At 45.4% G+C, this 14,974-nt stretch overlaps 3 protein-coding genes across 5 annotated transcripts in view; 2 read left to right on the top strand and 1 right to left on the bottom strand.

Annotated features, from left to right (window-relative positions):
* The window catches only part of FBXO9 (F-box protein 9), a 24,397-nt gene extending 18,472 nt beyond the window's left edge, over nucleotides 1–5,925 (bottom strand). The window contains 2 exon segments of the mRNA NM_001160297.1: nucleotides 1,796–1,882; nucleotides 5,530–5,925. Of these exon segments, the coding sequence (NP_001153769.1) occupies nucleotides 1,796–1,882; nucleotides 5,530–5,532 (90 nt within the window). The 5' untranslated portion in view covers nucleotides 5,533–5,925.
* Nucleotides 5,914–14,974, top strand: part of CILK1 (ciliogenesis associated kinase 1) — a 64,991-nt gene continuing 55,930 nt past the window's right edge. For 2 of the 3 annotated variants that reach the window (XM_021098828.2, XM_084968352.1), the window contains exons 1-2: nucleotides 5,914–6,356; nucleotides 8,509–8,610. The gene's annotated coding sequence lies outside the window, so the exon portion shown is untranslated. Of the gene's footprint in view, nucleotides 6,357–8,508; nucleotides 8,611–8,845; nucleotides 9,064–14,974 lie in introns of those variants that run through there. The other variant, XM_084968351.1, reaches the window with a different exon arrangement.
* LOC146401592 (uncharacterized) overlaps nucleotides 5,914–14,974 on the top strand; it is a 22,653-nt gene continuing 13,592 nt past the window's right edge. Inside the window, exons 1-2 of the mRNA XM_084968353.1 lie at nucleotides 5,914–6,356; nucleotides 8,509–8,610. The gene's annotated coding sequence lies outside the window, so the exon portion shown is untranslated. The remainder of the gene's footprint in view (nucleotides 6,357–8,508; nucleotides 8,611–14,974) is intronic.

The raw sequence follows: 14,974 nt of genomic DNA, 5'->3' as shown, positions 1-14,974 counted from the left end.
TCTGTGTGGTGAACCCTGCTGTGTTGTCCGGACCCTTCAGGAACTACCAAAAAACAGCCAGCCCTGCGGGAGCACAACCCCTTCCCAGGCAACCTGTACCAATGACTGATCAATGAGAGTCATCAATGACTGCTAAAGGCCTGGCTCTGATTGGTTATTCCGGCCTCTGCAGGAGTGACCAAGACAGTCACTGAGACCTCAGAGCAGCGCAACTCCCCCCACTACTCCAGCCTCCCTCCCTGCTTCCCCCAGCACAGGCGTTGACCCCATGTTTATTATTGCTTAATAAACCTCCTACATCCTCCTCAGAGTCCCTTCCTGGGAACCCAACCTAGGAGGCCCTACCCCCCAAAAGAATGCCCTTGGTAACTGGATTGTGTATATTAGTCCTGGTTTTTTTTTTTGGCCGCACCCTCCGCATGCAGGAGTTCCTGGACCAGGGACTGAACCGATGCCACGCAGCAACCTGAGCCGCAGCAGTGACAATGCCAGATCCTTTACCCACTGAGCCACAAGGGAAATCTTAGTCCTGGCTTTTTTGATTATTTATATTTAAAATATGAAAGTCTTAAGAATAATTTTTCCCTACATTCTGTATAGTGCTTTGACATCCACCTTCTTCCTCTGACACATAACAGATATATTCTGACCTAAGGGATCTTTGGAATCACTCAGTGCCTACAGATGGTACACTCCAAATGCACAAGTATCATAAAACTTACAAATTCAGTAAGAGGCACGTAACTCATTACAATGCATATTTTTTCTATTTCAATGCACAAAGAAATAACTCAACGCTGTAAATGGCTGCATTACTTAACACAAATGATGAATATTTAGTACTCCATTTTCCATATAAACAATACTACAATAAACATTTTTGTACATGGATGTTTATTCCCTCCATAATTTCCTTAAGATTAATTTCCTGTAAGTAGAATTTCCTCGTTCAAAGGGAATGTGTATTACTCATTTTGATCCATACTGTTAGTCTTCCCTCCAAAAAAGTTGTAGCAACTTATTCTTTCATGTACACTGCATGCATGTCCTCATAGCCTGTGCAGCACCAGGCATTAATCACTAATCATTAAAAAAAAAAAAAAAAACTTCGTAGGAAGTTCTCTTGTAGCACAATGGGTTAAGGATCTGGCGTTGTCACAGCTGAGGCACAGGCTACAACTGTGGTGTGGGTTTAAGCCCTGGCCCAGAAACTGCTACATGTTGCAAGTGTGGTCCCCCCAAAATAGTCTTTGTAGATTATATTTGCATTTTAAAAAATTATTAGTGAAACCAATTAGCTCTTCAGATGTTTATAAATAAATACATTAATTTTTTCCACTAGTTGTCCATTGCTATCTTTCCATCTTCTGTTCTTACTAATTTTATAAGGATGTTGTATTTATATGAGAGATGGCAATTCTCTGCCCCATGTGCTATAAACAGTTTTTTCAATTAATTATTTCTCTTGATTTAGGATATCTTCGGCTACGTAGAGGTTTTAAACTTCAAAGTGGTCAAATCTGTCAATATTTTTAACGTGATGAGTTTTAGTCATGTTTATACCTTGGTTTGAACACTTTAAACCCATATACTGAATTACATAGCAGCAATGACTGTATTCCTTGTCACAGAAGAAGAAATCCATAGCACAGTTAAAACTAAGTATTCTATGAGCAAGTATGAAAATACACTTAAAATTCAGTGCACATAAGAACCTACAGATCTTCCTGAGGATCACCTCCGGCATGTGCATGGAAAGCAATGGAAGAACTAAAAGAACAGGTGAAGAACCTGCCTGCAGATCTGTCTCAGCAGAGCTGTCCTTTTCATCATCATCTCCTGCCCTGGCAGCATCAGAATGACAATCTTCCTCAGCTTCTGCCTGAGAGGGGAGAAAATAGATAATGCTCAGTAAAGCACAAACACCGTGGTCATCTGCATCTCCTACCCAGCGACCTGCGCGATGAAATATATGGCTGCCTCTCTAGATATTTTCATTACACAGAAGGCAAATGATTCCAGTCAGAAAAAGCTCAGGCTTTTTTTTTGTCTTTGTAGGGCCACATTTGCAGCATATGCAAGTGCCCAGGCTAGGGTTGAAATGGAGCTGCAGCTGCCAGCCTACGCCATAGGCACAGCAACCAACACAGGATCTGAGCTGCATCTGTAGCCTACGCCACAGCTTGTGGTCAACACTGGATCCTTAACCCACTGAGCAAGGCCAGGGATGGAACCCACATCATGTATACTACTTGGGTTCGTTACTGCTGAACCACAAGGGGAACGCCTACTTTAATCTTTTAATATTATAGAATAGACAATTTCACTAGACTCCAGCTTTAAATGTTTTGGTAGGTGGTTAAAAAGAACAACTCTGGGGAGTTACTGCTGTAGCGCAGTGGAAATGAGTCCGACTGGTATTCTTGAGGATTCAGGTTTGATCCTGGCCTTGCTCAGTGGGTCGGTGATCCAGCGTTGCTGTGAGATGTGACGTTGGTGGCAGATGCAGCTTGGATCTCATGTGGCTGTAGCTCCGATCTGACCCCTAGCCTGGGAACTTCCATACGTCGAGGGTGCAGCCCTAAAAAGCAAAAAAAAAAAAAAAAAGTTATAAAAACAACAACTCTGCTTCAGAAAGCAACAGCTGGTATAGAGGTCAACAAATAATTTTTATTTAATGGATCACTTAAAAGACCATGTATAGTCCATATGGGGTTGTTTCTTCTTTACGGGAACCAGAATGTTATTAACCTACAAACGACTTTTATTAATAAACATCCTAGAAAAGCTCATTAACTGAAGACATATAATGGTGAAAGTTCTTGTAAAGAAGCCCCTATTTCATTTTTTTAAATAAATCCATATTTTTATATATTGGATTGAATTACAGTGGGAAGATTCTGGCTGGAATTACTGAGTGTGGCCTGGGGCTTAACAGAGGCCTCAGGTGTGTTTCCTTCCATTTCATCCTTTTATTTGCCGTAAGTGTTTGCTAAATTAAATGGAGTCCTACCTTTCAGTGAAAACAGTATGTTGCCTAGGTGCAGTCTGCTACCTAACACTTATTAGCAAATAGGGCTTGCTCAACACTTCAAGTGTTTAGCCCTACAAAGTAATGTGGCAATCAGGAAGTGACTTTGAAGGTTAGAAATAAAAATAATAAAATCTACTTAATTTAACTCATTCCAAACATGGTAAGTTTTACAACTGCCAATTTGGGTTGTAATTTCTGCCAGGACTGAAATGTTTCTATCAACACCTATCTCTGAGCACAGCATCCGGATATACTTGTGTCACTTCGCAGTGCAACACAAGCCTGGCTTCCTATCTTATCTGTGGCAACCAGACTTACCAGAGGTGCCTGTTAGGCATGAACTAGTTAGTATATGGTAAAGTGCTTGGTATCATGGAAAGGCTAAATCAATGAAGAAATAAATGAGGCAGGCTGAATTTTTGGAAAACTGGAAAATTTAAACATTAACGTATTGCCAAATACATTTTTTTAAGTCTCTTCAAGCTGAGTGCTTTTCCTACTAAGAACATCAGTGGGAAATTGCACCATAAAGAGGTTTGCGTGTACAGATCTCATTGAGAAATCTATTTCTCGCTCTTCTCAAAGTGTCTGCTTTATTACCGTAAACTCTAAGGACAACTAATGGAAGGGGACCTGAGGTCCCGGGGGGAACCTGCTAGTAATCCACCCTCTACCTCCGGCCCAGCAGCCCCATTAAATTGACTCCATGAGCTTCCCCTGCTCTCCCTGGCCCTGTGCTCGTGCATACGCTGCTCGATCTCGGAAACAGGGATGACTGCATCTCCTTCTTCACTTGGCTACTACTAGTCATCCTTTAAGATTCAGCTCAGGGATTATCCTAGAAGGAGACTTCTCCAATCCTTTTTCTTGCCTCTCCGGTTTTCCCCTTAGATTTGTGCTGGTATCACAACATTTAAGACTTGTACAGAGATACTGTCTCCTTTAGACTTAGTGCATCGACAACAAGAATCATATTTCAGTCATCTTGGCCATTTTAGGACCAAACATACTGCTTGATTCATAATAAAGGCCTGTCCAGGCCTAGCTGTCTCATCTGTACAGACGGTGTTGGATTAGGTGACTTCTGAGGTCCCTTTTCCTGGGTGACAGTCTATGATAGTGGGTTTACCATAAATCACTGTACAGGGTTAGGTATATTAAAGAGCTGGTGTTGCACCAGGCCGATTAACAGTTGCTTGAAAAAACTGGTTGAATTAATAAAGAAAATGCCACAAGGATATACAATGGTTATCTGAAGGATGAGGAAAGGAGACAGAAAACCTATAATACAGACAGCATCTTTCTTTCCCCCTGAGCTGTATTATGAGTTCTAATCTCTATGACTTTGATTTTGACAGTATTACGACAAAAACAAGAACCATCAAATGTGGGGTTTTACTACACTTTTCAACTCAAGTACCACTTGAAATAAGTAGGTCTTTGGCTGTCATCCAGAGATGTGCACTTTTTCATAATTAAGTTTGAACATCACCTTTCACTTGAGTAGTTCATGTGTTCATCATTTTACTGTTTTACACACGGGATTAATGAAGTACACAAAGTGCTCAAGCCTGGTTTGAAAACTATTTCTGAATGTTTAGAAGCATAGTCAGTGTTTTTCTATCCTCCAGACTAACTTCATAAAATAAATTCATTCAACCATTCATGTATTCAATAAACGCTGGGTGTCTACTATAAGATAGTTTGGTATCATTTCTCCATTAAATCATTTAACTTTAGCCAGAGATTAGTTGGACAACTTATTCACAGCCAAAGCAAGGCAGCTTGGATCAGAGACTAACATGTTCCAGCACACAAGAGTCCCATGGAATTTGCGTTGTCAATTTCTGGAGCCTTGCTCTGTCTTTCCGTCTGGACCGCAAAGACCGATGCTCCTGCCCTGCTCCTGCCCTCAGTGCTGTGAAATGAGATACGAGATCCTTCCAACCAGAGGCCTCCAGGACCTCCTGCCAAAATCCTGCCCCAGGCGTTGCTGCGTCCCGGGGCAGGTGCGTCCTAAATCCAAGACTCCTTAGGGGCCAGTGCCGCGCCTCCGCGGGTAGGCAGGCTTTCCAGAGGGGGAGCGATCAACAAGTGTCTCCGCTCTCCAAGGCTCCCTCCCGATTTCGGATGCTGCGACGGCTCATCTCAATCTCTGCTCGCTTTTAATATAATCCCTCAAAAGGGATGAGATTGGTTCGATGTCCCCTGCAGGCCGGGGAGAGGCATTTTCCTCGGCAGTCCTGCAAACCCGCTCTGCTCACCTGGAGGCCCGCCTGGCGGGGAGGGGGGAGTAAGTGGGGGGGGGGGGAGCTTGGGAGGAAGGAATCTCGGGGGGTGGTCAGGGATAGAACCCGTCCGCTCCCTCTCAGGCCTGGGCCCCAGGACAGGGGCAGCCGTGCCGCCTCCATCCCTCGAAGGCTCCTCTCCCTGTTTTCCCGGGGTTCCCTGCAGGCCCGGGCCCTCCTGCCCGCCCGAGCCCCTCCGCGGGTTACCATGCTGGCGGGCCGGCCGGCCGCGGCCGCGGGGCTCTCGGCGCCCCCTCGGCACCGCCCCCGCTAGGAGGTGCGCTGGGTGTCCGGCGTCTACTCCTGCCGTTTGCTGCGGCGCGGCTTAGCAGAGTTCTCGGTCGGAGAATCGCACCAGGCAGCGGCAGTAACTGCGGGCCCGGCGTACGGCAGCCATCTTCGTGGGGCAGGGGGCCAGATCTGGGCGCGCTGCGGAGCCAGCCGGGACTAGCAGAGCGCAAGGACGCCGGAGGCCCGCCGAGGCCGAGGACTGCACGCACAGGAGTGCCTGCCCTGCTGGAGACCTCGACGCTGCAGCTAAGCGGCCCGGGTGCTGCGGTAACCTGCGCCGGAACAGAGCATGCGCAGTGCAGTGCCGCCACCGCCGCCGCCCGCGTGGGCAGCAGAGCTCGGAGCCTCGGGCAGTGCTTGCACCGCAGAGGGCGAGGAACACAGCCCAGGTGAGGACACTGGTTTACCGAAGACCAAACTCAACCAAGCATTCGGCCCAGCGAACTTATGCAAACTTGACCAGGCGTTAACTCAAATTTAGATTTGAGACTCTAAGAGGCTTCCGACTGGACGCTCGTGACGGTGGCTACATGGTCTTCTCGGCGACTGCAGCTAGAGCCCCTCTCCAGGACTGCAGGGAATCGCCGAAACTCCACTATGGTCACAGGCAGTTATAACGACTGAACTTTTTAAAAATACAGGCCTGGAGATTGAGGAAGATATGTGCTCAGGGGAGCAGCGGAGGGAAGGAAAAGTCAACTTCCGCAACGCACATCTCACTACAGATTCCATCATGCAACGCGGTAAGGACGTTGCCTCCACGCTCCCGAACCCCCCGAGTCCGGCGGAGACCGTGCTCTCTGCACACTGGGATTTGTAGTCCGCCGTTCCGCATAGAGCGCAGGCCGCAGACGCTGGTCCTCGCCCCACCTTTTAAAGCCCAAACATCTGATTTCATGTCCACAGAGGCACCAATTTTTTAGGCGGCGTTTTATTTCCCCACACTTTACATTGTTTTAAATACTGAATTTTGCATGCTCTCTTCTCTGTGTAAGCCTACAGTCTTAAGAACTGCTTCCCTTCATTCAGTAAACATTCATGAAGTTTCTAAAGTTTCTACCAGCTAATAGAAATAGATATCAGGATTCCAAGATCCTACCTACGTTCCGCAAAGTTCAGAGTTTAAATCTCATATACATTAGTTTATTCTGGAGATCTTACTAATGCACTACATTTTTCGACAGGAAAATTAAGGGCAAAAAAAAAAAGAGGAAGGATGCAGAATGGGGAGCTACAAATCAGGAAGGCCTAAATGCTCTTTTTAATATTAGGGTCCCCCCTTTTGGAAGGGTGCGTTTTCATTTGCATCCTAAACTAGCTACCTATAAAAAGTGCCTGATTGTTTAATGGAGACCAAAAATTTAATAGTTTTTAATTTTTAAAGGAGACTCTAGGGCTTAGGTCTTTTAAGGATGATTTTCCTCCCAATGACCTCTTTATTATTCCAATGGCCTCTTTTAAATTGGATTTTAAATTTAAATCTGGGGGAAAGAGTAAATGTAAGGATTTATAATAAAAATGTTATGTGTGACTCATGAATACAAAAAGATAAATTTTGCAAACGAATGGGGTATTGAAATATTTTCAGAACTATTCTGTTTCATTAAACTTGTCAAAGAGGTGGTTTCCACTCTAGCAAATAAATAGTAAAGCTTAAAATATAATAATTAGTATCTGTAAAAAATAAATTGAGCGCCTATTTTATTAATACACTGTTCTGTGTCATAGCTACTAATTTTCAATTTTACATCGGTATTCACTCACTCTATCCACTAGAGCTCCCTACAGCATTGTATTATGGGTTACAATTTTCCTAAAACTAGGAGTCCTGACCTAAGCCATTTACTAGCCCAACAGACCCTTGTTAAAGGAGGACCAAGGCAGTCCATTTGCCAGATGCTTGGACAACTGAATTTTGACTAAAACTGATCATTTTGAATACTTTAAAAATCACGTATTGGGGGGTAGTATATGATCTTTTAGACTGTCTCCTATCTCCCTATCTTTTTGTTGGTAATGACTTTCAATTTTCATTTGCCATATGGCTGTTATATAAGTAAACATGAAGGTAGATAAGTGTTATACATTTGCCAAGTGGCCAGTTGACTCTTTTCCATTTGGGACAGGAAGTCTAAGGACGCTTGAGTGTCTTGTATCTGGTGGGTTTCTTCACCAGGAACAAGAGAAGGGATTCAAGCCTTTTGCATAGATGCTTTACTGAAAAAAGAAAAAAAAAGTCTTTTCGGTTAGAATTCAAAAACAAAGACAGTGAGAGAAAAAAGATATGAGCAAGGGGAATTTAAACTCAGATAAAGATCCACAGTGTGTGAAAGGATTCACTAAAATTGTGTTGCTTAAGGCAGTGTGGTTCCCCTGGCCAGCAGCATCGGTACCAGAATTTTGGGGAGGAGGTTAAGCAGTTGCTTTTTACAAGCTTTCCTGGTGATTCTGATGCCTCCAACTAAAGTTTGAGAACCCCTGGCTTGGGGCAATGATGTAAATTTAAATCGAGGACCTCGAAGCAATTTCTTTTTATTGAAGTGGTTCAGAGTCACCTTATAGGGATGATTTAGATAAGGTCTACAATATAATTAATGACACATGTGAGAGTGTTTAAAAAGTGTTAAAGTGTTAGATTCAGAGGACAGTCGCATAGAGCATTATCTAGCCTGTTCCCCCACCTGAGTAACAATACAGTTTTTCAAACTCAAGTTGCTCACAATATAAAAACTTAAAATTCAAATATTATGCTCACCGTCCAATTTTTCTTTTAAGTATTTTGCACTGGTAAAAATCTCTATGGCACAATTTGCTGTCTTAACCATTTTTCGGTGGCATTGGTGCAGTCACAATATCCGGCGTTCTCAGGTACTTTTTTTTTTTTTTTTTTTAAAGCCAGCCGAGTGTTCACCGTGGTCACCTGTAATGAGATGTTCTCCGAACGCGCATCCTCGGCCTGCATTTCCCCATCCTGATGCCCGAGGCAGCAGATCTGCAGTAAGCGAGCGGGTGGAGCTGGAGGGCGCGGCGGGACGCAGTCGGCGGTGGGCAGGGACCCTGGGCTCCGCTCAGCCCCTGGTGGAGAGCGGAGTGCGCGGTTCGGCGCCCCCGGCGGTCTGGGCGCGGTGCGGAGACGCGCGAGGCCAGCAAGGGGAGCTGCAGGGTAACTTTTCCCAGGGAAAGCGGCCGGTCGTCCTCCCCAGAAGCCTCCCTGCCTTTTGTTTGTTTTCCTGCCGGAGGCTGGAGCGCGGCCGGGTGCCTGCCGCTCACCATGCGCCGCGCGGCCCGCGCCTCTCGCCGGCGCCCTCGGGCGTCCCTAAGTCCACCCCTCGGTCCGTCCTAGCGGGGATCGCCCCGCTCCCGCCCCTGCTCCCCCGGCGGCCCCGCGCCTGCCCTCGGAGGAGCCGCGCTCCCCTCAGGGGCGGGCCCCCGCCTATCCTCGCGGCGCTGGTAAGTGGGGTCGGGGGTTAGGGGCTTCTGCCGGGGGACCTGTCACTCGGGGCGATGGACCCCGAGCTGCGAGGGACCCCCTATGCGGTAGCCCCGCGAGGGATCGGAGGGTGAGGGAGAGGCTCGTGGGCTGTAGTTTCTCTCCGCGATCCTGTGGGTCTCTCCCTCTTGGCAGAAAAACTCCCGTTTCCTCGGAGTCTGGAAGATTTTGATGGGTGTTTATCTTTCAGCGTTGTAGAGGGGAAAGATCCTGGCCGGATTTGCAGCCCCTTTAATAGGATGTGGAGGACTTGCTCTTGGAATTTTCCCGACTAGGCCTTTGGCTGTCCCGAAAGGGGTCTGTGCAAGAAATCCTCGCACATTCACGTGCAACCATTTTTCACTGGGTTTCTTTCTGCTCTGATTTCTCTCTTACTAATCCGAGTAGATGTACTGAGAGGGATGCTGAAGGATTTTCCAGAACAACCATTTTTTTTGTAATGCACCTTTTTAAGTTTGACTTGGAGGCTAGCATTGAGGGCTTAGACTTTTACTTTGAAATATTAAAGGAGTTGAGTGTCTCATTCTGCAGAGAAGAGTACTCGTTTTCACTTATAACTAAATAAAGATCTGCTTTTGCTGAAGCTGCTTATACTGAGAAAACATCACCCTGAATTCTGCATCCAGGGCTAGGTTTCTCTAAGGTACTGGCACTTGTGTGTTTTTTTATTTTAGCCTGGAGCACTCTTTGTAGCAGTTTGATAGCTAGTTTTCATTTCTCACATTTTTCAGTGAGTGGGCTTTCAGGATGTGGCTCCAAAATGAATTGTACTATTGCTGAATATGAAATTAAAATGAGTTTTAAATTTATGTAGTGCACATATAAATTATTAAGAAGAATGTGTGCCTCAGCCATATGTTAGCTGTGCTAGGAGTTAATGTATTCGTAAATATGCACATTTGAAATAGTTTCAGAACAAAGCGCTGTGATTTGGTAAAGAATTTGGCCTTCCTATCTATTTGAGGACCAGTAATTGTGGGTGTAGAAACAAGAGCAGTGCTGGGATTCTTTATTTAAAATGATACCCTGTACCACTGCAGCCTCCCTAAGGTCCAGCCCTCTACAGTGACCCTGCCAGTCAGTTCACTTTGCCTTGTCCCCTTCTTCAAAGTCAAATCTGATGACAGGGCGGGAGTGGGCAGCCACCTTTCTAAATGAGACCGATTTAAGTTTTAGATGATGGAAGGATGTGTTGGATGGTTGCCCGAGCCTCTCTGATTAGGCAGAAGTCTGTCCTAGCCAAGGGAACTTGGGCATTAAGTGACAAAGAAATGGTTTTTCCCACTGAAGTTTCTTACCTGTATGTAAGAAGACTGTAAACACGCTGCCAGAATAAAGCTTGTTTTATTTTGGGGGGCTTTATTTGTTGACTGTTTCACATCATCAAAGCTCTTTTTAGGAGTTCCTGTTGTGGCTCCATGGGTTAAGAACCCAACTAGTATCCATGAGGATTCAAGGTTGATTCCTGGGCTCACTCAGTGGGTTAAGGATAGTATAGGTCACAGATGTGGCTTGGATCTAGCATTGCTGTGGCTGTGGTATATAGACCTGCCGCTGCAGCTCTGATTCAGCCCCTAGCCTGGGAACTTCCATATGCCACAGGTGTGGCCCTAAAAAGAAAAAAAAAAAAACAAAAACCAAACAACTCTTTTTATACTTTCAATGTTTTATTCTCATCGTTTTCAGAGGTTCTCAGTACTGGTGGAAATTATGTCAGTCTTGAACCTTTGGAATTATCTTTAACCCTCTTGTCTTTCATTTCCTTCATCCTTTCTATCAGTGAGTCATCCAGAGCTTTGAAAGGTGATTTATATAGAGCCCTCCCTCCATATTCTAATCTAGAGCCTCACCCTTCCTCTCTTGCAGACCAGGGCAGCCTCTGAGCTAGCCTCCCAAGCCCGCTCTTAGTCCTCATTAAATATTTGCTGAGTGACTGGGTGAAAGGATGAATGAATAAATGAATGAATGAGACACACCCCTTTCTGGTCTCTTCAGCTTGGTCGTTCTTCTAATCTTTTAAAACTATCACTTCCCCCTGTCTCTTCTTGCCTTGCAACCATCACATCCTTTCCCTTTTCAAGTATCCCAAGTCTGAAAGAATCTGCCTGATTTTTCAAGGCCTCTCAGAGTCAGGCCTCTCACTCCTCCTATCTAAGTTCTCCTTTCAGGCAGTTCCCACTGTGACTCAGTGGGTTAAGAACTCGACATAGCATCCGTGGGGATACGGGTTCAAACGTGGCCTCACTCAGTGGGTTGAGGACCCGGTGTTGCGGCAAGCTGCAGAGTTGCTTTTGGCTGTGGTGTAGGCCAGAGCTGTGGCTCCAGTTTAACCCCAGCCCGGGAATTTCCATATGCTGCAGGTGTGGCCCTAAAATGAATGCATGAATAAAATTTTTGAAAAAATTCTGTTTACATTTTAGCATACATCTTTGCACCCTTTGGGTGTAGTCTTCTTGCTAGCCTGTTCTCCCAGGAGGCCAGGACTGTCCTGCTCAGGTCTCTCTCCTAGAAACCCCTACCCCTCTCCCCTTCTCCTTTGCAAATCTTACTTTTCCCCAGGGGAGGCGCCTAACTTCTTTCTTCTCTAACTACTCATTCTTTTCTGTTTCTTGAAAGGCTCCAGATGTTTGTTTAGTAGGCCTTCATTACATGGACCTTATGGATCTCTAATTGGGTTATGTTATTTTAAGCCTCTTTAGGGCAGGAGCCCTGTTTTCTGCATGGTCACGCGGGTGGGGGTGGGGGCTTTCGAGTCAGGTGGAATTGAGGTCGGGGCATGACTCCTCGTTGTCACTCACGTGGCCTCATGGCTTCTCCAAGCATTGGTCCTCACGTGTGAAATAGGGGGAAATGCCTCCCCAGCTGCAGTGTGGAGGTGGTCAGCATCAGGCATGCACCTGACAAAAATCTGCTCATCCCTCTCCAGTGACTTAGTGAGCCCTGAATGCGTAGTAGATATTTGGTAGATGTTTGTCAGCTGACATGGAGCCAAGTCATGGCTGGTCTGGGGACGCAGAGGAGGGCAACCATGTGGAATCCTTAGTGTTATCCTGCCCTTTCTTCAGATGGCTTGAGCTTAGGTTATTCCTGGCTACAGCTCTGCTTCTGGGATCTGTTGCTGTTTTTCCATCTAAACCTTGCCAGGAACATGACTGCCTTTAAATTTTTTTCTTTTCCTTACTGCCTCTCTTTTTTTTCCCATTTTTTTTTATTACAGTTGATCTATAATGTTCTGTCAATTTTTGCTATACAGCAAAGTGACCCAGTCATATATATATATATGGACACCCACACACATATATGTACACACACACATTCTTTTTCTCACATTACCCTCCATCATGTTCCATCACAAGTGACTGGATATAGTTCCCTGTGCTATATAGCAGGATCTCATGGCTCATCGACTCCAAATGCAATAGTTTGCATCTACTGACCCCAAACTCCCAGTCCGTCCCACTCCCTCCCCTTCTCCCTTGGCAACCACAGGTAGCTCCTCCATTTCATTTTGCAAGATCTCGCTGAGTCGGAGTTGTATGCAGCACATCTGTTTTTCTGCCCTTTGGGGTTCATGTGAGCGTATGTATTGATGGCAGGATAAGTTGCCTAGTGATTTCTTGACAGACTTCTGGACACAGTGACCTCTTTGTGTATGTCGATCTGTCAGCCTGTGACTGGTCACTCCCTTAACTGTAAAGTGTCTCATCAGCTCTCGTGAACAACCATGGCCTTGTCAGATCGGCCTGTGACTAGAGCATCAGAAACTTCCTGTGGACCTCATGTTTGTGGTTGCTGTGGGGACTGGGAGAATGTGCCAACAGAAGTGTGTGCCACATGACTTACATCCCATATGTTTGAGGGTGACAGTGTAACAGTGTCCTAGGTTGGGGGTGCGTACCTTGAAACAGTTTGAATTTCCTTATCCATATACATGTGTTCGAGAAAATGACCTGGTTGAAAAAAACAACAACTTGTTAAAGCAAATAAATTTCTGGGGCAAAATGCACTAAAATGCTAAATATTGTGGCAGGAGGAAATGAAAGCAGCCAAAGAGATAGAAGCAACAGCAGCGGGTCCTCGAGATGGTAGCCGAGGTTGATGTGGACTTCACCATCCCTCTCTCTGCTCCTCTTGGGGTGCTGTCTGATAGTGGGAAAGAGCTGCTGCTCAGCAGATCCTAGGGAATTACTCAGTCCAAGCGGAGAACTTCCTTTCTTGATTCCTTCCAAGGAAACGGAAGCATCCCTGCACTTTAAGTGCCTGGCTCACTGTTCTCTGAAAGTTGAAACCTTCAGAGAAAGAACGCCTGAGGCTGGACTCCCCTGTGCATCTGGAATCAAATCCTGGGAATGCTGGTTTGTGAAGCTGTCTCGGAGTTTGAAGAAAGCACATCTTTGGAGAGCTGCTACTTTTTTCACATGTGGTTCAGGGTTAGCAATACCTTCATACATGTTTTGCGAAAGAGGTGGGGGAGCATTTGTTACCTCTTTGATCAACTATGAAAACATCTCTTATATTCACACATTTAAAAATCTGCTGCAGAATTCCCATTGTGGCACAGCGGAAATGAATCTGACTAGGAACCATGAAGTTGCGGGTTCAATCCCTGGCCTCGCTCAGTGGGTTAAGGATCCGGCGTTGCCATGAGCTGTGGTGTAGGTCGCAGATGTAGCTCGGATCTGGCATTGCTGTTGCTGTGGCTTAGGCAGGTGGCTACAGCTCCGATTAGACCCCTAGCCTGAGAACCTCCATATGCCACGGGTGCGGCCCTACAAGGACAAAAGACAAAAAAACAAACAAACAAACAAACAAAAAAATCATCTGCCCTAAAGAAAACCAGAATTCTTCTGGTTGGGCCTCTGGACCTGATCTATGAAGTGAGGGTTCAGGGTGGTCATTAAGGTCCCTTATGGGAAAAAAAAAAAATCTGATTCTGTAGTCAAGTTTCCTCAACACTATATGCCCGTGTTGAACTGCGGGCCTATTAAACTAAGAATTTAACCTATGCTAATTAGAATTAGGTTATATATTATCTTCCATCAGATTTTTCCCAAATTTTAAGATTGTCGTCCGAACTCAGTTTTGTTTTTTGTTTTTCCACAGTATGTGGAAGTTCCGGAGCCAGGGATTGAACCTGTGCCACAACAGCAACCCAAGCTGCTGTAGTGACAGTGCCAGATCCTTAACCTGATGTGCCACAATAGAACTCCCGAACTCAGGGTTTTTAAATGGAAAGCCACCATAGTCTTATTTTCCATCATGCTCTTAGTAGCCACTTTATAAATGAACAGCAATGGCTGAGGGCTTGTGAAAGCCACATATTTGTGAGGAAAGATCAATGTGATTCATTTTGTACCTTTCTGTAGGGGTAGCGTGATCTGTGATAAAGTGCTAATATCATGTGACTGGTCTCGTGGTTACTGTAAAAGAGAGTGTCTAGAATAGAAAAGATAGAGGAGTAATGGTGTTCCATCTCGCTACCTACTTGACCATGTCATGAAGGTTACTCTCTGCATGAGCTCGTTGTTCCCAGAAGACAACAGTTCATGGCTGTGTCCTCTGGGACACTGCCTGTGCTTTGAAAGTGAACTTACTAATGACCGATTGAATGCAGACAAAACTGAGTGAGAAAAACGGTAAGCTCTTTACGCCTACGGGTGATCTCAGCTGTTCAAAAGCAAATGCTTTCCTAAAGTGTTGTCAGTGTTTTTAGAAGGATTCGTCACTTCTGTGTCCTGGTCTCCGTTGAGTTGTCCAATTTTGCCAACAAGTCATGAGGGGTGGCAGTAGGCGTGGGTTGATGGTATAGGAAAATTAACAGCAATCCGAACGATCGTTTATAAACCCACAAGTCGCTCATTCATTAATTTA

This window comes from Sus scrofa, chromosome 7 (assembly GCF_054392235.1).
Source record: "Sus scrofa isolate SSC_HxYL_T2T_F1_AM1 chromosome 7, Sscrofa_HxYL_maternal_Yorkshire_Landrace_v2.0, whole genome shotgun sequence".
NCBI lineage: Eukaryota > Metazoa > Chordata > Mammalia > Artiodactyla > Suidae > Sus > Sus scrofa.
The sequence above is the reverse complement of the archived record's forward strand: the minus strand, read 5'-3'. Positions and strand labels throughout refer to the sequence as shown.